The 22342-nt window shown below is 33.5% G+C and overlaps 1 protein-coding gene across 1 annotated transcript; it reads right to left on the reverse strand.

Moving 5' to 3' along the window:
* Positions 1–10985: 10985 nt before the first annotated feature.
* Positions 10986–16002, reverse strand: LOC113333577. The gene is made up of 9 exons (XM_026580007.1): positions 15856–16002; positions 14095–14656; positions 13157–13683; positions 12323–12373; positions 12130–12237; positions 11546–11641; positions 11328–11424; positions 11173–11234; positions 10986–11051 (listed from the first exon to the last, which is right to left on the reverse strand). The coding sequence occupies exons 1-9, from the start codon at positions 16000–16002 to the stop codon at positions 10986–10988; spliced, it is 1716 nt and encodes a 571-aa protein (XP_026435792.1).
* Between the last annotated feature and the right edge of the window lie 6340 nt (positions 16003–22342).

Consider the following 22342-nt stretch of genomic DNA (forward strand, 5'->3'; position numbering starts at 1 on the left):
GGAACTCCACCTTTAAGATGCTAAAGGATGCAATTTTTTTTAGACAAGCTTTTGCTAGGCTAGCTGATTTGGATGATGACTTCAAGATACTACCAACCTCTAAGGAGTGGCAACAAGGAGTACACATATGTGAATGTTTGGAATTGTTTGATGTCCTTTCAACCAAATTTGCTGGGATTAAGTATCCCACAGAAAATTTGTATTATAATGGGGTTCAAGAAGTTAATAGATGCATTAAGCTATGGGAATCAAGTGAGCATGAGTATATCAGAGACATGGCCAAGAATATGAGGATGAAATTTGATAGCTACTGGAAAGAAAGTAACACTTTGATGGGAATTGGAGTTGTTTTGGATCCTAGGTACAAATCTAAATGTGTGGAGTTTGTTATGAAGAGAGTATATGGTGTGGAACACTATAAAAGTCACTATAACAAATTTGAGCTTGAACTCAATGCTCTTTTCTGTGCTTATGAAACTAACACTACAGCTCCAGATTACTTTGATACTGGAATGCAGTCAACTGCAATTGAAAGCTCTGCAGGTACAACAACATCATATGAATTTGGTTATGATGATTTCATTATGGAAAACAATATGTTTGAGGTTGAGAAGTCAGAATTGGAGACATACTTAGCAGAACCAGTTCTTCCTAAAGGCACATCCACTGAAGAAATGAGGTTTGATATCTTAAGTTGGTGGAAGAATAATGCTCCTAAGTACCCAATTCTCTCAAGGATTGCAAGAGATGTATTGGCAGTTCCAGTGACAAGTGTAGCATCAGAATCTATGTTTAGTATTGGTGGCAGAGTTCTCACATCTCACAGGAGTTCATTAGCTCCAGATCTTGTTGAAGCTTTGCTTTGTTTGGGTGATTGGATGCCAGATCTCACTCTCAGTGACAGTGATAGTTGTGTTACAGGTACATCTTAATCTTTCTTTTTTTTTTGCAATTTATTGGCTTATTGCACTGAAAATGACATTGCCAGCTTAAAATGTCTAACACTTTTGATTTTTCTTTCAAAATACAGAAGTTCAGGACTAAGGAGTAAGGTAAATGCATTTGCAGATGCATTTGGCACTTGGCAGAGGAGAATCTGGAGATGGAGGAGGAATGCATTTGCAAAAAAAACATGAAGATTATGAACTTGTTTTCTTGTGTGGCAATGGCATGAACATCTGTATGTCTTTTTTTGGTGTGGCATGGATTTAGAACATGTTTTGTTGGATTTTAAAGCTGTTATGTGTACTTGTTCTGTAACTTCTGTGTTTTTAGCCTATTTTGTGGCTGTCCTGTGACTTACCGGATGGCAGCGGAAAAATATCCGTTATCCGGTAAGTCAAACGTAACGGTAACGTTTTTGAATTTCTTATTTCCGCCGGAAATGAACGGTAACGGATATCCGCTAAATTTTAACGGAAACGGCAGCGCCAGAGCCTATTTCCGTTACGTTAGCATCCATTGACAGGCCTACTTTTAACTTAACTCCTTTGATAATTAAAATGAACATTTTTAGCATATAATGAATGGTGGTGCCTCATGCCTAAAGTTTTTGGTCATATATGCAATTTGATATCTTTTTGTGTTTTTTTTTTTTTTGATCATCAAACCATAAATATTTCATTCCAAATAGAAACGTTTACATGATGGTTTTCAAGAAGAACAAGTACATCATAATATGATATCTTTTTGTTTATATTCATTAATTTTGCATTTTGTGATCTGGATTTTGTTTCTTCATTTGCAGTTAAAAGATATTCAAATATGATTGTTCTCTATTCATTTTTACTCTTATATTAGGTTTCTTAATACCCATATCATTTAATCTTTTATTTTTTTATGTTGTCCAATTTAACTTTGACTTCTTTGGCCACCAAAATCAAGAAGATTTTCATGGAGTGAAAATAACTAACGAAGAAAGCTCTGTTTCCACTGTTATTGCCCTTAGAATTATTAAATATTTTTTTAACTGTATTGCTACTTCTGCTGGAGAGTTTGAGCCTCTTATTTGGACTATGTCATGCACATGTTGGTATCAAACGGATTGAGATTCCTGATTAATATTTTTTTATATTATGTGAACCTTGAAATTACATCTCTTCAAGGTTCTAAATTAAATTCAATTCCCTTATTCTATTCTAAATTAAATTCCCTTATTCCATTTCTCTTATTCTAAATTAAATTCCCTGTTAACTTAATCCCTTTGATAATCAAAATGTACATTTTTAGCATATAAAGAATGGTAGTGCACTACAACAAAGTTGGTGTATTGCTACACGTCATTCATGTGGCATTAACCCATATTTCGTGTGGCTATATCCTATTGCCACATAAAAATATTTTGCCACACCTGTGGCAACAACTTGGGTAGCAAAAACTTGTTTCCACACCTTAAATGTACGGTAGCAATAGCTTGCCTTTTTGCCACATCAAACAGTGAGGCAAAAGCATGTGGCAAAAATGTATTTTCTAATTTTCTTTTTCTTTATTTTATTTGAAATTTTATTTTAAAAATCTTCACGGGTGAGGCAACAATGTGCAATATTAATTTATTTTCAATTTCAAAATTCTGTTGCCACACCATTACTGTAGCTAAACCATTGCTGGTCCTAACAAATACACGTTGACTGATTATAATTTTATGTGCGTAGTTTATATGAGGCACAGAGCATGCAATAGAAAAATTTAAAATCCATACATAAAAATTAAATTGACAAAAATAATTTAAATATCATTAAAATAAAACATTTGTTACAAAGTACACTGAAATCATCACAAAGAAACAAATTATTTTACATAACATGCTTTTAATATTAACCTCACCGGAAACTAGAGAGCCCTTGCATTGTAAAACTAACTAAAACTACTAGTTTTTTTGGGAAACCGGTTCCAGATCTTTGTTACTAGGCCATGCGCGCACCTGGTGAAAAAATCAAAATAAAAACCAACATCAAGAAATGTAGAGAATCATCAGGTATAATGAAAGCGGAATCGGTCATTTACAGGAAACTCAAAGTTGTCTAAGTTGGGCATTTGCATTTGCTTCCCAATGGATGGTTGCTTGGAACAATACTCTACACCGTTCAAGATGCTTTGCATGTCAATGCACAAATAAATGTTTTCACCAAGATCCTAACACCAACCCGCAAAAAAAAATCAAGATTAGAAAAGGGTGGAATTAACTTACGGCTGAATGGTTGGGCATTTCCTTCTCAGTGCATAGTTGCTTTGAACGAGTCCTAACACCAATCCACAGATCTTCAACATGCTTCATATCCATAAAATTCGCATGTCAGGCGCAGAGTAAGTTTTGACTATGAAACAAGCACACAAATGGGTGGAGTTAGCTTTCCAGTTCCACTGTATTTCCATCAAATGGTGATAAGGTGGTCGAAGCCCTGGAGTACTTCTTGCAGAGTAAGAGAACATCAGTTATTTCCATATTCTTTGCGAGCATTTAGGGAAAGCAAATGACTGATGACTGACCAGCAGTGGAATCATGAGGTGGACGAATCTGGATGCTTCCCATATATAGGTCTAGCAGAGGCTTCAGATAATAGATCTTTTTGCTATACTTTCCTCTCAACCCCGTTACAAGCGCCACAGGAGGGATGTCCACGAGCTATGCTATCTTCATTCTAGTGCTATATTTGGCTCTCTGCAAGAAGGATGGAGTATAAAGGGATTTTTAGCTACAATGAAAAGATCGCTGAGTCACTAACTTTTATTCTCGGTCATAGATTTTGATAGAAGGTGGCGTAATATTAGAACCTTCTTTCTTCCTACAAGTTTGGAGGCATCCTGAAGTCAGCTATGGTAAACAGTGTCCCTGATGATAGGTTCAAAATCCATAGCAAGCTGGATCGTTCTTTTCTTCTCGTGTTCCCCTTTATTATCACTGGCTTAACCTCATCCACTTCTACCAGTTATAGAGTTAGATATGCAGTTACAAAATTATTTCATAAATAATACAAGTAATTAGAATGGTTTAAAGTGCTTAAGCTCAATACTTTTTACCTGTTGAACGCCATCTCTACGTTCATCAGCCTGCTGATTGTATGTGGTTCTGGCCTTTGATCAGGATGTTCATCTCTCATGCCATCAGTTTCCATAGGTACTAGAAGTAAGTTGGGGAGAAATTGTCAGTCATACATTCAAAACAATGGATGACTAATATGAAACATGCAATTGTTTAAATAGTTAACCAGGTTGAGGAATTTCTGGTGGCGGGGAAGGTATAATCATAGTAAGATCTGTGAGTGCTCATGAGAAGTGAAATTTGCATTCATGTCTTCATCCCCTTCAATACCAAACCTATATGAGAGTTAAGATAGCAGATTTATTGAGTGAGTACTAGTAAAAATGCACCATAGCTAACATACCAAGCAAAACAAATGGTTAATCATATTTTTTTCAGAACCTAGCAAAATAACACCACTAAGGTAGACAGTGAAATAGAGCATCTACAAAGTGAATTTTCTTCAAAAGTGTAGGTGACTAATGCGGTAGTAGATTTTTTTTCCTTTCCTCTCGAAGCGATTAAATAGATGTTGCTCTGGCTGGTTTGAATCCATAGGATCGAATAAGGTGATGTTGTCTCTATCAGCTGAATAAGAAAAATGGAACAGTACAGAATTAGTTTACATGAATCATTTTATGCGATGCTCATAGTTAGAGATTAATGGAATTTTCAAGGTGCGGTGGCAACTTTGGTGATGTTTCTGATCCTCCTGAACTCTTGCATTCTCCTCATTAGTAAAAGGCTCATCAATACGGTCCAGCAACTGCTTAGAGAGAAAAATAACAGTACTAAACAAAAAATTTATTATTTCACCAGTAGCCAAGGAATTGGGATGCTGGCCTTGCTCCCCATTTTGATGATATTCCATTCTGCATAAAACAAAAAGGTTTCCTCTATAATCATAGATCAGAAAAACGAATCACAAATGCAAAACCATATGTATCAATAAAACAAGAATCAAATTGAATAGCCCTAACAATCAAATATGAAAACTAAACACAAAAGAAATCTTGCCAAAATTACAGAAACCTTACAAGAAAAGGAAAGATAATAAGGATTGAAAACTTACTCTTTCTCAAATTCCATCATCAGAAACCAAAAAACCCCAGAAAAAGAAATTAGCATATCAAAAACCCAAATTAAAGAAAATCCCTTTTGGAATTGAAATTACAGATAGAGAAGGAGAGAAAATATACCTGCTTTGAGCTTCTGGAGAGTGACGAGAACAAGAAAAACCAAATAAATCCTAAGTACTATGTAGATCTGTAGACAAAAACTTATGAAATAAAATTCCAAGAATAATTTATGATGATCTATGGAGCAATAGACTAAAAAGGTGAGGAATGGAAAACTAGGGTTTATACCTTTTAGTGTTTGCGATAGAAAATTAGAGACTTCAAGTCTTGAAATAATAAGGATTTCGAAATTTCGAGAGAACGAGTTATAATTCGAGTAGAAGATTAGAATTTTTTAGGGTTTACAGAGATTTTCTTTTTTCTTTCATTTCGGAGAGAAAAAACTGAAAGTGTTCTATTTGAGAGTATCCAAAAACTTTGGGTGTGTGGGCGAGCTTTGTGGGCTTTCAGAGGGAAATCCGACCTTCACAGATAATGTTGGTTTTGTTCATGGGCGCGTGTGATATCACGTGAAGTAACACGATTTAATTTTTTTTGTTTTAAAAAAAATATCATTATATTCGCTTATATTTATTTATAGATATTGGTGCACCAAAAGGGAGTCAAACTTTTATTAAATACTCTATTTTGCTCATATTTCCACACCGATGTGGCAGAAAATAGATTTATTGCTACAGTTAAAAGTTACATGAGGCAAAAAGGTATTCTTTTTCCTCGACTATTTATAGGTGTGGAAAAAGATCTCACCTAATGCCACACCTGTTATGCAGTGAGGCTAAAACCTACCTATTGCCTCAATCTTTGTTGATATGTGGCAAAATAGTGTAGCAATAGACTCATGTTCTTGTAGTGGTGCCTCATGCCCAAAGTTTTTGGTCATATATGCAATTTGATATCTTTTTGTTTCTATCCATTAATGTTGTATTCTGTGATCTGGATTTTGTTTCTTCGTTTGCAGTTAAAAGATATTCAAATATGATTGTTCTCTATTCATTTTTACTCTTATATTAGGTTTCTTAATACCCATATCATTTAATCTTTTGTTTTTTTATGTTGTCCAATTTAACTTTGACTTCTTTGGCCACCAAAATCAAGAAGATTTTCATGGAGTGGAAATAATTAACGAATAAAGATTTGTTTCCATTGTTATTGCCCTTAGAATTATTAAATATTTTTTTAATTGTATTGCTACTGCTGGAGAGTTTCAGCCTCTTATTTGGACTATGTCATGCACATGTTGATGTCAAATGGATTGGGATTCCTGATTAATAATTTTTTTATATTATGTGAACCTTGAAATTACATCTCTTCAAGGTTCTAAATTAAATTCAATTCCCTTATTCTATTCTAAATTAAATTCCCTTACTCCATTTTTCTTATTCTAAATTAAATTCCCTTTTGACTTAATCCCTTTGATAATCAAAATGTACATTTTTAGCATATAAAGAATGGTGGTGCCTCATGCATAAAGTTTTTGGTCATATATGCAATTTGATATCTTTTTGTTTCTATTCATTAATGTTGTATTCTGTGATCTGGATTTTGTTTCTTCGTTTGCAGTTAAAAGATATTCATTGTTCTATATTCATTTTTACTTTTATATTAGGTTTCTTAATACCCATATCATTTAATCTTTTATTTTTTTATGTTGTCCAATTTAACTTTGACTTCTTTGGCCACCAAAATCAAGAAGATTTTCATGGAGTGAAAATAATTAACGAAGAAAGCTCTGTTTCCGTTGTTATTGCCCTTAGAATTGTTAAATATTTTTTTAACTGTATTGCTACTTCTGCTGGAGAGTTTCGGCCTCTTATTTGGACTATATCATGCACATGTTGGTATCAAATGGATTGGGATTCCTGATTAATTTTTTTTTATATTATGTGAACCTTGAAATTACATCTCTTCAAGGTTCTAAATTAAATTCAATTCCCTTATTCTATTCTAAATTAAATTCCCTTATTCCATTTCTCTTATTCTAAATTAAATTCCCTTTTAACTTTGACTTCTTTGGCCACCAAAATCAAGAAGATTTTCATGGAGTGAAAATAATTAACGAAGAAAGCTCTGGTTCCATTGTTATTGACCTTAGAATTATTAAATATTTTTTTAACTGTATTGCTACTTCTGCTAGAGAGTTTCAGCCTCTTATTTGGACTATGTCATGCACATGTTGGTATCAAATGGATTGGGATTCTTGATTAATATTTTTTTTATATTATGTGAACCTTGAAATTACATCTCTTAAAGGTTCTAAATTAAATTCAATTCCCTTATTATATTCTAAATTAAATTCCCTTATTCCATTTCTCTTATTCTAAATTAAATTCCCTTTTAACTTAATCCATTTCATAATCAAAATGTACATTTTTAGCATATAAAGAATGGTGGTGCCTCGTGCCTAAATTTTTTGGTCATATATGCAATTTGATATCTTTTTGTTTCTATTCATTAATGTTGTATTTTGTGATCAGGATTTTGTTTCTTCGTTTGCAGTTAAAAGATATTCAAATATGATTGTTCTCTATTGATTTTTACTCTTATATTAGGTTTCTTAATACCCATATCATTTAATCTTTTATTTTTTTATGTTGTCCAATTTAACTTTGACTTCTTTGGCCACCAAAATCAAGAAGATTTTCATGGAGTGAAAATAATTAACGAAGAAAGCTCTGGTTCCATTGTTATTGCCCTTAGAATTATTAAATATTTTTTTAACTGTATTGCTACTTCTGCTAGAGAGTTTCAGCCTCTTATTTGGACTATGTCATGCACATGTTGGTATCAAATGGATTGGGACTCCTGATTAATATTTTTTATATATATATTATGTGAACCTTGAAATTACATCTCTTCATATGGTGCAGGCATATATTAAAGATTATATGTTTTTGTTTTCTTTTTTGGGGAAATGTCAGAAAAAAATACATTTCCGAGAAATAACCATTTTGGTTTTTGGTATATTGTTTATGGAGTGGATCGTTAGAAGTCTTCGCGTTAGATTTATAGAGCATTATTGTCTAGGACTCTGACAATAAGCGAAAGTTTTAATGACACGAAATCCGAAGGGAAGCCGTTTTTAAGATCCATACTTTCCCACCCTAGATCCTAAGACTCCAAGAGGATGTGATTGGTTTTGAATTATATTTGATGAAACAAACTGCATTAAAACATGAAGAACCATTGATTGACCAGCTTATGCCTACTGAGACCCGTATGAGGATTTGATTGGCACATCCTTCATGTAGGATTTTAAAATATAATGATCACAAAGCACCCTCTCATGTGTTACTTCACAATCTTTGGTTGAAATCTGATGGTATCAATCAGATTTTCACGTATCTCCTGCAAAATATATGATTAATGAGAGTTTATTGAAAATTTCCATACACCAAGAGCATAAAAGAGGACCAAAATATACCCGGGAAATACATTACCTCCCTCCTAGGTTTACCGCCGACGTAATAGGAATTTAAAAAAGGCTACCATAATTGGAACACGTTTTAGGTTTAACAGCCGTTCAATACCAATAAATCTAACATACTGCAATAATTTTCTTCGAAGGTTACACTAATAAACCCGAATGGAAAAACTGATAGAATTATTCAAGCAATGACAAATGGAGCCTAAAATCGAATGACGGGAAAAGATGAGCAACCACGGGATTTTTTTACTAGGAGACACGAATGTAATTGAGTTTTATGGGTTAACGTATATGAATTGGCTCTCTAACCGAATTAATAATATTGTTGGAGATTCACTTTAATTATAAGTAGGAATACTAAAAAAATTACAGTAAATCGAAATAATTGAACTGCATTCACGGACCTCATCGAATGATTGCAATGGATAGAAAAACGGTAAGTGATAATTTGGCGGTATAACAATAGGACTATCACATTCTACAACTTCAGAAACATAAAAACAATGGCAGAAAAAGGTTTCATTGCCAATTCCATTTATGATAGATCGACCATCAGGTCCATCATACTAACAACTAATGATATATATAAAATAATATACATGATACAAAGTCATAGTATTGTGAAATCGTCACACTAACGACGTCTTATTCCATTTTGAACTCCAAAGGAATATCATCTACAATTATATAACTAATAGAACAAGTGAAGCAAACATTCCCAACCAAAACCCGTGTCATTACGGCACGGGTCATATCCTAGTAATCATACAAGCTAACAAGATCTGCTTAGGTGGACGAGTGTTTTCATGTAAAGATAAAAATTCTACCAACCTTCTAGAGAGTCATGCTTCTTAAGCTGAACAAAATTTTTAAAGGAGAGGGAAAGAAAGAGACAGCTGCTAAAGCATCCCTAGTTTTGGATCAATCGAACATAAGTGCAATATTCTACTACTTTATTCAGGGCATGGTTGACACATCATATCAGATGAAGATCCCTTGGGAATGGATGTGATAAGATGTTTCAGTTACATGCAAAATCAACGAAGTTGAACTTGCAATTACCAACCAAAATTTAGATATAAATGCTAAAATAATCATTCAAAATCATGGTATGTTGAGATTCGAAAACTATAAGTACAACGTGTCACCCCTGATATTACTCTTCCCACCAAGCAAGTACACGACATCTAATTTCTTGTCCAAAAACACAGTACACGCGTCCAATATATCTGCTGTAAATGTCCATGTGCCAGTGCATCCACAAAGAATTAAGTTTTAAAAGCGAAGTTTCTTTGTTACCCACTTGATCTCTTAGTTTGGGATTGCCAGTGAGTTTCGAAATTCATTTTTTCAGTTGTGTCGTATACACATCATGTTCCAGTACTTCTACATACAAAAGTGGAACTGCTTTGAACAGCTGAAGTGATTTCTCAAAAGCTAGACTAAAACGCCATCTTTTTCCAAAAGCAATGTTGATATCTTAGCTGGAGAAATGAACTACTAAAACCCAATGGACTCATTGCATGGGACTTTTCGGTTACCGCTCTGCACACGTCCGTATTATCAAGTCCATCTCTTTAAATTCTCGAGACAAAATCATACACACTATTACCTTAATGGTCGTGATAGAATTTAAATAGTTTATATAAATGATAATATTTGTCATGGATTGAGATAATACGGAGTATTTTTCATGGAGTAGATTATGAAACTTAATTTCTTACCCTCTGCTTAACCCTGATTTGTGGAGCTCAGTTCCACATAGCATACTACCAAACACCTTCCATCAACAACAACAAAAAAAAAGGACAGGAAACACCATGTAATGGGTTTCTTAGAAGTAAGACAATAGAATAACACAAGCTCTGCATCACCATGTGAAGCTTTATCTCCAAACAAATTCAAAAAATTTAAAAGAACAAAACAATAAACCCTTAAAGTTGAAGGTGAGAAACAGTACTTGAGTTGTAACATCAAACCCCAAAACCAAACCTACACAACATTGGGACCCAAATAATAAAAGCTCTAACAGCTTAACTCAAATTTTTTCTTTCCTTTCCTTTTTAATTCAGTTTCCAGCAAAGAATATTTCACCAAGAAGAAATAAAAATCATTACATTTAATGAAAACTTCAACATTCCCTGGCTCTTCCTTTCACTTTCTCATCAATGTATGTATATTATCTCGTTCATTACCGACAAAATATATCTGGCAACCAGTTCAGTTATAAAGCATATCTTTATTACGGTATGCATCATGCCAACAGAAAACATAACGAGAAACAATGACCAACAAAAATAATGTGCAAATTCTTTATGTAAATCAATAAATTTCTAGTTTCGACTCCATTATGTCTTCCAGTTCACTGAGGAAGTAAAAAAGAAAATGGTAGAAATACCTCTTCTTATAGAAGATGTGACTCAACAACAGCTCGGCCAAACTTTTCTTGAACATCTTTGGGAGTTTCAATCTGAATAAAGAAAGTTTAGCAGAAAATTCAAATTCCATAGTACCGATTGCAAATGAATTTGTCAAAGAATTGTCAGTGATGTAACTCATTTACTGCAACTTCGTTATAGTCTACCACTTACCGCATTTAGAGCTTTAAAAAGTTCTTTAACTGTGTTATGGGCGTTTCTTGATCCCACAACTTACATGAAACAATGGACATCAGGGATGAACACCAAATTGTGAAAAATATGCGTTAAAAGTCGCACAAAGTCATATGTTTGATGGTTATTTACCTTTGACTTGACATTTTTGAAACCGGCTAGATTTAGGACGAGTTCAACAGTTTTGCCAGCTTTAATCCCTGTTGTGGTAGGGGCGGGCCATAGGTATATCTAGGAAAAAAACAAGCCCAAGTCCAGCATTTTAGGAAATGAGAGAAGAATAAACAAGTTACTTCTAAGTTAGGAAATGCGAGGAAAGAGGTAGAAGGGAGAAATACGCATGTACGCGAACCTTTGTTTTATTATACTCGGTTTGCATTGCATGTGTAATCGTGTGCTCCTCGTGTCGCTCTACATAATGAAGATTCTGGAAGCATCTCTCGTATGCCTGAGAATCACAAATGCAGTTAGAAACTGAGATAATGAGATGACCAGAAGATATAAAAAAGAGTTAAAAAATGCATACAACAATATTAAAAAGAAAAACAACTCCTGATAAAAAATGCATACGACAATGTTAAGGAGAAAAACAACTCCTAAAGATAAATCGAGCCATTAAGAAAGATAAGGATCTTTTATCAGTTAGTTTCTTTTCCTAGTGGGCTTAGAATTGATTCACCATTGTTCTGCTAATGTGAATAACCTGATAAACTCATAAAAGTACTTGAACTTTATCCAGCTATTTTCAACTGCAATTTATGAGAGTAGTGTTCTGATAATGTGACAGGTGTCTGTGTTAGAAGTTAAGCAGAAAGAGTAATAGGGCAGTAATCGTGCCATGAAAACGTTTAACCCTATCTCAGATGGTATCGACCCTACTTTAGGTACGGAAACGAATATAAAGCAGATGTATTACTAGACTAGAGAACTAAATACCTTTTGAAGTACAATGGGAGCCGCTGGACCTTTTCCCTTTGCAAAACCAATGACTCCATTATAGTTCCTGCAAACTAACATAGCCGTGTACTTGAAAATTTGTCTACCCTAGAACACAAATGACGATAGAACAATTATCAGCAAAATAACCAATACAGAACGCGAGTAATTTGACAAAATACAGATTTCGTACCTTCATTACTTTACATGTTCGGTTCATATCAACTAATCGCGTATCAAAACCCTGATATAATAGAAAAACATTAGCAGGGAAGAAGTACTGATAGACATCAAGAAATTGGGAATGCAGTATTAAGTGCTGCAAAATCTATATGCATAAAGTTCCCATTACAGGTTTCAAAAAGAAAAACATAATTATGGTAACAACAGTGACACAATATCAACTTAGCAGACTTCCATCAAACGCCATATATACTTTATCGATTAAAAAAGGCATATAACATTCAATTTAAACTTTAGCCAAAACATGAACCAAATCTGTAGTGCCAAAATACTTCCAAAAGACAACCAATGAGTAGAAGTAAGATAGCCACGACCCTAAATCTAAATGAAACAGATACGTTGCAGACTCTTGACTTCTAAAGAAAAATCCACAGAACCTACCACCGTTGTTTAGCTTCAATTCCATAAATGGAAAGTGACTCAAACAACTTATTAACTCTTATGGTTGAATAACCTTATTCTTAAAAAAAAAAAAAACTCTTATGGTTGAATGTCTAGTGTATACATATGCAACTCTGTCATACTAATCAAATCAAATGGATGAAACGTGAAAGGGAAAGGCTAGGTGTATCCTTTTCCATCCTACGGTCAAATGAAAATATCTGAATACTTGCCAAAGCAACAAACGATTGCACAACGAAAGTAATTCAGAAATGAGTTAACCACTATTAACTATAAGATATTAGAGCATTCTTTATCTAATTCTAATAATCATTGTCAGATTTTGTAAATGGAATTTAAAAGTAACATTACATGAAATACATACAGAGACATACAAACTTACTTTCTTGTAAAGTGGCCTTCTTTTCTCCTCAGTTAAACTATTTCTCTCATATGCGAGTTCTTTAATCTCCTCCTCCAAAACCATCCCCTTCTTTCCAAATGTATGATCCAATGCCGCTAACTTCTCTTCAAGCTTGTTGTCAATGGCATTGAACTTCTCCATCAATATATCATCCTTATCATCAATGAAATCTTGATCCTCATCGTCATCCCCAAACCCTTTAATCAATTGCCTTTCTTTTTCAAATCCTCCTGAATGCTCTACAGAAACATATGCATTGCCTCGTCCTTTATCGTGCTGAATAAATCCAGAATTTGCAGGATTATTAGGATCATAAGTCTCTTTCCACTGTACCATTCTCATGGCTCTATTCAGTTTCTGAAGAATCATAAACCTCCCATTCCCAGTAGCGTCTTTCAAACGGTTCATCAGCTCTCCTATAACCCTATACTCAAATGGAAGTTGGAGATGCTTTTGCTCAAAGTGGTCAATTTTATGCATCCAGTTGTTAGCTTCGTCAAGGGTTTCTAAAAAGAAAAGAAAAGGCATAAATGGTTGATAATGAAATACTTCACATGCTGATACTCTCCACACCATAAATATACTAGGAACTCATGTATTAGAACCATTCGATTTCTTCCAAAACAAACCAAAACGAGTACAAATATTCAACTGTAACCCATGAATACTTCACTGTAATCCATGAAGCCAACAAGTTCAGCTGGGAGGCAAGTGGAGTACATCCCCCTTGCCATGCCTCTCTACCGAGGAGTTGGTTCACACCTTCTCCTCAAGCCGAAAAATTAACACAAGGAAAACAATCCTAAACTGATACAATTCTCAAACTCTCTAATATAAGAAAACAATTTAAATATACCTCATCTAAGGCAATATCCTATAACATATGACTAAGTAGCTAGAAAAGAGACAAATTTTACTAGAATGAGCAAAGATGGTGTGTAATTCAGCATGACAGTTACATTTCATTTCAAATTCATCGGATCGTTTCTGAACAGCGTCAGGTTCCCATCTCTCATCAACTTCACTTTCTGAATCAGTTGGTTCTTCATGTTGCCCGAGTGGTCCTTTCTCTTTAGCATTTTGCTTTTCAAGTTTCTCAATCGTTGGACCAACGCTCATATAATGTTCTTCTTCTTCTACATCATCATTATCATCAAGCAAACCAGCTTTTCTCTTCTCATCTTTCTCTTTTTGTTTCGCCGCCTCCGCCTCCTCTAGAAGTTTTTGGATTACTCTATCGCTAGAAGGGGCAAAAGATGAACTGAATCTGTATTGAGATAATGATAGATTTGATTTAGGTATTTGGAAATGATGAATTTGGGGGCTAGAATTTGAGATTTTTCTGCATAGATTTTTGTGAGGAGTGCTAGGTTTTTTTAAGGATGATGATTTTAGGAGTATCCGTGACCATGTTCCTCTCGATTTGCTTATTGTTGCGGCCACTGTTGTGTAGAGGAGATGTCTCACTACACCATTTGACTGAGAAGGAAAGAAACAGAAGTGTAAAACTCGTAAACCCCTATCAAAGAAGGGATAAATTTTTTTTTATAGAAATAAGGGATTAAAGCTAAATATTATTTGGTGGAAAAATTACTAATTACAAAATTAAATGAAGTATACTTATATGATTATGAAGTTTTTTGTGGGTGTTAGACTCTCGATTAGTCAACCCCTAGCTCCGCCACCGGTTCGGGATTTACCGCTTTCCAAAAGAGTTTTTCACTTCTTTTTAGAGATATTTTGGAGGTGAATATGATTTTAAAGTAGTTTTTTCCAAGGTTAAACAAATATCATTGTCGGTTTATTACTTTACTAGAAATAACCCGTGTCGTAACGGCACGACATGATAAGGTATAATTTTGTATCACAATAATCTTAATAATTACCGCATACTATCATAACACGAAACATGAATACTGCAGGTTTGTTTTCATTGCGATCATGCATTTTCGAAAAGAAAGCAAACACATTTTGCGCAATGATTTTTGTGAGACTGCAGCTAATTATGTTTGATCTGTTGATACTAAGGTCCGTATGGACGGAACAAATGCTCCTTTATGATTAACCCATAATCTATATTATAAGGGACAATGGTGTTTTCCTACATCGACGACTCTCTATAGTTTGGACACATAAAGGATGGTCTAGATCGAGCATCTAATGTGTTTTGGGATGTATAATGGTGTTTTTCTCCATCGACGGATCTCTATAGTTTGGACACATTAAGGACGGTCCAGATCCAGCAACCAATATGTTTTGGGATATACAACTTAGGCATTTAAAGAACGGTTACGATTTAGGAATTTCATGAAAAATGTAAACAAATTAAATTTTTTCTTTCTACAACCGTTATTATTTGGGACTTATTTTTGGGATATACAACTAATGCTATTATGCTACAACCATTACAACTATTGATATTTATGATACCAAGGGGGCCTATATAAAGCTCATGGTAATTTTCCCTTTGTTCACATTCGTTTCTCAAATCTTGAGCAAACTAAAAAGTACCAAACCATTGTTTTGTTTGGTGAGCACTCCTACTGTTGTACGTCTCTTGCTCAAACACCAGGTATTACTTTGTTTGGTTCAGTCTGTTTTGATTTGAAAAATATGTATTGCTAATCCTTTTCTCTCATCCAAACCATGCAGAATGCACTAATGGCGGGCCAAATCACATGTAGCCCCTCCAAAACTGTTCCAAGAAGCACCCACAAGAGCTTCAAGCAGTTTCCTGATATGGCGGAAGGGGAAATCACATGTAGCCCCACCCCCACCCCGTCAAATAACCCTGCCATCCAATTGAGGGAATTCGACAGCTCCATTTTTGTTGTTTGACAAACAGGAAGATAATTTCTGAATAGTTGGTGCTAAATGGGATGCCGGTTGCAATGTACATTTCTAACTTTCACAATGACTTGGGGAGTTTTAGTCTATGAAATTGGTTCGTTGGAAGATCCAGGTTACGATTTACTATGGAGAATGGAAGTTTTAAATTGGCTTAATAGAAGGTACAAACGTTATATATCAAAACAGTCTGTGATTTAAGATAAAATTTGGACACTACAGCATTCTTACAACCAACATCCATTTGAGCATGAGAACGAGAGCTTGAGATGCGAAAATTGTAAGAATGCTCATTGTACAAATTAGGTGATTCAACTCAAAAAACGGAAAATCATGTTACCATTTCCGTTCTGATTCGAATGGCTAAGAAACAAGGGCATAGAAAAAGTATTTATCAACCCTTGGCTCAAGCCAGGGTTAGGAAAGACCTAATAATGAATTTTTTAGCCCTGACTAAAAATGAGATCTGATTGCTATAGTCTCATTGAACCTTACAGGTGCCACTAGGAATTAATCTTAAAAGTGGATTGTTGCAATGTACATTTCTAACTTTCACAATGACTTGGGGAGTTTTAGTCTATGAAATTGGTTCGTTGGAAGATCCAGGTTACGATTTACTATGGAGAATGGAAGTTTTAGTCCATGAAATTGGCTTAATGGAAGGTACAGACGTTATATATCAAAACAGTCTGTGATTTAATATAAAATTTGGATACTACAACATTCTTACAACCAACATCCATTTGAGCATGAGAACGAGAGCTTGAGATGCGAAAATTGTAAGAATGCTCATTGTACAAATTAGGTGATTCAACTCAAAAAACAGAAAATCATGTTACCATTTCCGTTCTGATTCGAATGGCTAAGAAACAAGGGCATAGAAAAAGTATTTATCAACCCTTGGCTCAAGCCAGGGTAAGGAAAGACCTAATAATGAATTTTTTAGCCCTGACTAAAAATGAGATCTGATTGCTATAGTCTCATTGAACCTTACAGGTGCCATTAGGAATTAATCTTAAAAGTGGATTGTCGATGTTATGCATTCAAAATTCCTTTATAATATAGTCTCACTGAACTGTACAGTTCAATCCCACTTTTTTGTACAGGTGAAAGGATATTAGGAACCTAACGTCCGATATCCGTAATTGTTATAGTCTCATTGAACACTTAACAAAAACGGTAAAACATATTATCCGTAATTGCTGGGAAGTAACTAAATGCTCCCTTTTGAAAAAGAGGAAATATTGAAAATCGAATTTTATAACGGAAGCATTAAAAAATTACAGTGAATCAGGAAAATACATCAATGCCCCGCTGTAATATGGAGGACTATATAAGTGATAAGAATCCACATCTCCCGCAAGTTCCATTAGAAATTACTACAACTATTAGCCAAAAAAATCATATTTGTAAGGTATTTGTTTAACTACATCCACATGAGACACGACAGAACAAAGATAGTACTTGAAGGTATGTTCTTTTAAATTCAATGAACGAAAGTGATATATGTAAATCAACCTGCAGTCTATATTAATGGCCTTTATTGCATGAAATGCAGAAAATGATCCAAATACAAAAAAAATATGCGAGTTCCTCGAACTCTTGATGAGGTATTGTAATATTTGAGCATCCATTGAATTACCAAAAAAGTGGTACCGTTTACATTAACTGTTATATGGTCGTGACTCTGAATGCAGGTGTCAGGTTGCCGTACCTTATGAGGAGTATTTTGGTAATGGACAGACAATGGATAGCGATAGTGCACCAGGATACCCAGGAACAAGGCTTGGTTTAATGTATGATTAAAACTATTCAAAAATAAGACAACACAAAGAAGACATAACAAATTGTCACTTTCTTTTTTCTCATTGTATTAGTTGTTTATCCAGTGCCGATATCCAAATATTTTTTTAATATTGTCCAAGAAAAATAACATGATTTTATTTTATGTTTAACTTATGAAAGAATTAGATTTACTTTTTTTTTTATACAAGAATTTTATGTTTAACATGATTTTATTTTTAATATCTATACAGGATAGGAATTACTCATTGAAGTATTTGGTCTCCTTGGCTTATCTTACCATTCGAAAAAATAACATCTCATACTATACTATAAAAGATAATAAAAATATAATGACTTCAATTTACCGATAAAAAAAATATAACACGATGAGTTAATGACAACTATGACAATAGTCTGAAGGGAATGAAGTTTGAAATAAGGCTGAAACTGTAGATGTAGCACCAAGGGTGGTATGCTTAAAGCTGTGAACATGGACTTCCATTATCAAAGCGGTGTTGATGCCTCTAAAATATAAAGTTTTCTTGTTGAAATTAGTTGGACTGAAGAGTCACCCAGCCTTTGCACAAATACTGCAAACATATCGATCCCTGGGATAAAGCATGATAATTAACCTATACAATTAGAGTTTTCAAGGAATTTTACACTTATAGAGTGACTACAATGGGGAGGTAATGGGGCTGCCAAGAATTTTAGGCTCTAAAGAACCTTCAAAGAACCGTTACACGAGATTGGGGAGATTCGTACAACGACATTTAAGGTAATTTTAAACAAATACAGACGAAACTGAATACCAAAATTATTTTTAACCCGGGATTTTATATACTGAGAAAACTGGAGCTGGGTGACCACCACATACTGCTCAGTCCTATGTCTCTTGCATGCATACCAAGTATTTTTTCTCATCCCTGCTTTAGGCTTATAAAAGTTGTTAGATTTAGTGATTATGTCAATATTTTAGAGATTATGACCATATCATTCAACTTCATGGATAACTTGCAAGCAGAATACAAATTAACACACAATAATTTCTTTTTGTAATTATTTTTAAAAATCGCCTTCTCTTACTAATATGGACGAATTTGTTATAAAATGTTGATTTATTTAAGATGCATAAGTGAAAGCCGGTAGCAAAAACTAACCAAAGCCCGTGAAGAGGAAAATACAAAATAACACACATTAATTTGTAAAACATGCGTGATTGTACCAAAATCTCTTGCTGATCCCATGCTTTTGTGGGTGGGGTTTGTTTGATATTCCAATCATTAACTTATTTTTACAATCTTACAAAATTCAATAATATAAGTTTATGATCTTGATTCTTGAACCAAATACATGGGGTGAATATCTTGAAGCACTATAGAAACATCGAATAAAGTCACAATTTGCAAGAACAATAACAATCCCGTGCCGTGATGGCACGGGTCATATCCTAGTAACCCATTAAAAGAAAACGATAAAAACTTGAATGTATCACTAATTACAATTAAGCAATGAACATGTATAAATAGAGGAACGTAATTCTTCCACCACACACATTCACTCATTCCCAACTTATTTTCTTGGTGAAAATAAGACGGTTTTATCTTATTTATGGGTAAGAAAGAGTAAATAGAGGAGGAAAGTAAGTGAACAAATTAAAGTCATCCTTAATTCCGGTCTTAGAGGAGGAGATATGTTTATGGTCTAATCAAAAGAAAAAGAAAAAAAAAAGTGAAAGGTAAGTTGTTACGTTTCCTTTTTGGGCACGACGTTCATTTTTGAGCACGACATTCATTTAATGTTTCCTTTTTGAGCATGGGTTAGCACTAAAAATGGTTATATCATAACAAAATAAATCTTTAACCTTAATTACCCGATGCATGGGATGCATTTTAGCCCCAATTATAATGGAACTTTCTGTAATGTTTCTTTTATTTTTGTTTGTGTTGTGGATCAAAAAAAAAAAGAATTTGATTCCATCAGAAGACATGCGTTTTTTCATCCGAAGATGTGCTCCAAAGGTAAAATAAATAACTTGATTCCATATACCATTATCATCATAGGGGTGGTTTCTAATAACTTGTGTATATGTTTGTAGACGATGCCTTTCACCATTTAGTTTCTACACATGTATATGTGTACACCTTATTTTTCAATTACTTGATCAAGATTTTTTTTTCTTTTGCTTTTCTTTTGGTTTGAGTTTATCTTCTTTTTGTTTGTGATTAAACTATTCATGGCATTTAAATCTGACGAGAGGATTGTTATAATCTTGATCAAGAATGCTCAAATGTTCCCAGGAATAATTTGATGAAAAGATACTCATGATATAGAGTAAAACAGGGTTCATTTTTTGATTGGTTAAATGTCTCATTCGAAAATAAACTTGTTATGGATGCTATAAAATGATTGTTCTACATTGTAACTCTATTTTTTTTATTTTATTTTATTTTCACAGGTTGATGAAAATAAGCTTATTCAATTGCTAAAATTAAAATCAGGCCTATGAAGCAAGAGTAGATTATCGGTGAGTCATTTTTTATGGATGCTAGAAAATGATTGTTCTACATTGTATCTCCAATGGTTTTTTTTTTTTTGCAGGATTATGAAAATTATTCATTGAGTATAATGAAATTTTTTTTAGTACTTTTAAAAAGAATAATTGTGTGTGAGTTTTTTTCCTTATTATTTTATTAAATTTTTCTTTTTACTGTTCTACGGTTGAAACATGGTTGTAACATTTAGTTTTTTTAGTTTTTTTTATGGTACATCTATTTATTTAATTGATGAAGAACTAATTAAGAGGGTTATTAATATATCCATAATGGAAGGAGGTTACAAACACCACATCCGCTAGATGTCTTTAGCTGAGATGAGACTGGGATGGTCGGATCACGTGTTTGTCTCTGAAAATGTTATCCGACCGTCCAAGGATCAAAAAGCCATTCTGTTTTGTATTATAGATAAAACTGATCAAATCAACATGATCTTAAATTTTAAAAATTGAAATTCAATCCAATATGCTTATTTAATTATTTTAAAAATAATTTGCTGCTATATCACCCAAGATGATTTGTTGCTATATCACCGAGTTTCATATGGAATCAAGAAAGAACATCGATTTTTCCCATTTCAAAGAAAAGGTACTAAATCGTTCACAGACTCGTTGTGGTTTAGTAAAACAAGTAGTAAACAAATCAGTGAATCAATAACCAATCTTGTATATTTTATATGAACTAGAAAAATTCAACATTATAAACATAAAATTCTCTAATTCATACCAAATTTTGGTACCCTTATTATAGGTTTTTTTTAATTTTAATATAATATACGTGTATTTTAGAAAAATACTCGGCTAAGCCCAACCAAGCATTGATATGTCAAGTTTGGTATTTAAGTTTAGTTACAAAACTTAGTCGCTCAATTGTTTGCTAAAACCAACTTCGTTTGGTCAGATTTAGGACATTATAAATATTGAGGCAGTCTCAAGTTACTCGTCGAAGAGTTGAAGACGTATTGAAGATAAACGAAGACATCATTCTTCAGATTGAGGTTATTAGCTACTGACTTTGACTTGTTCAATTTTTATATAGTTCTTTAATTCATATTTATTGAAACATAACACAGCGAAGTTTGTTTTACATGGATTTAGTTGTTTAGATGACTTTGTCATTTTATGATCTAAGTGTCAAAAAAAGGATACACATTAGTTGTTTCTACTACTTATTATCTAGAGTTGTGTAGTATAATTTACTATACTTTCATAGTTCCGACATGACATTAGTATGACTTTTGTCATGGATTAATTTTGAAATTTCAGGAAATTAAAATATCTATCTAATGGTGAATCCGGACCTTGAATTCACGTTAAGAAAGTTTTTTCTTTGGCATGAGTTTTGTTTAGACAAGAGTTAACTTCCAAATGTCTAATAGATTCAGGAACGATCCTATACTTGTATTCTCGAAATCTCCAACTTGATTTATATATCTTTAAGATTTTGAAAGAATGAAAATTTTTATGTATGAATATTGAACACTTATTTTATCACTAATGTATTATTTTTCAAATGTATTCTCTTGATACTCGAAGCTAAGATTCCACTAATATTATGAGAAATACTTTTGAATTTATCTCTGGAATCGAAATTGATATGCTTATCTTTTAGAAAGTATATATTATATGCTAGCCAATATCAGTTGTTATGCTAGCAAGATTTCTCATACACGAGTTGGAAATATATTCTAAAATTTTATGACTGTTTTAGGGGTAAAATGGTAAATGGGAGACCTGACCAAGACTCATCAACTACTGCACCTTTCTGAGAAGAGTAAAAGACAGAAGATCTTTTGCATAATATTATTTCATTCCCTTTTACAGATTTCAATTTCGTATCTCATTATGATACATGTCCCTTTAATTCTCGTATTTTCTAAACTACCATTTTCCCATTATTTTATCCTCAATTATCTCCTTGCTTTCATTTTTTACACGTTTTCCTTATGGGCACCCTTTAGAAACTTAGTCCCCAAGAG

This window comes from Papaver somniferum, unplaced genomic scaffold (assembly GCF_003573695.1).
Source record: "Papaver somniferum cultivar HN1 unplaced genomic scaffold, ASM357369v1 unplaced-scaffold_133, whole genome shotgun sequence".
NCBI lineage: Eukaryota > Viridiplantae > Streptophyta > Magnoliopsida > Ranunculales > Papaveraceae > Papaver > Papaver somniferum.

Coding starts and splice junctions, on each gene's coding strand:
- LOC113333577 (XM_026580007.1), bottom strand. CDS start 16,002: ATGGAGCTGTCGAATTCCCTCAATTGGATGGCAGGGTTATTTGACGGG. Junction 14,657..15,855: donor CAGTTTTGGAGGGGCTACAT/GTGATTTGGCCC, acceptor TTTCCTTCTCAG/TCAAATGGTGTAGTGAGACA. Junction 11,425..11,545: donor CCGAGTATAATAAAACAAAG/GTTCGCGTACAT, acceptor TTTTTTTCCTAG/ATATACCTATGGCCCGCCCC.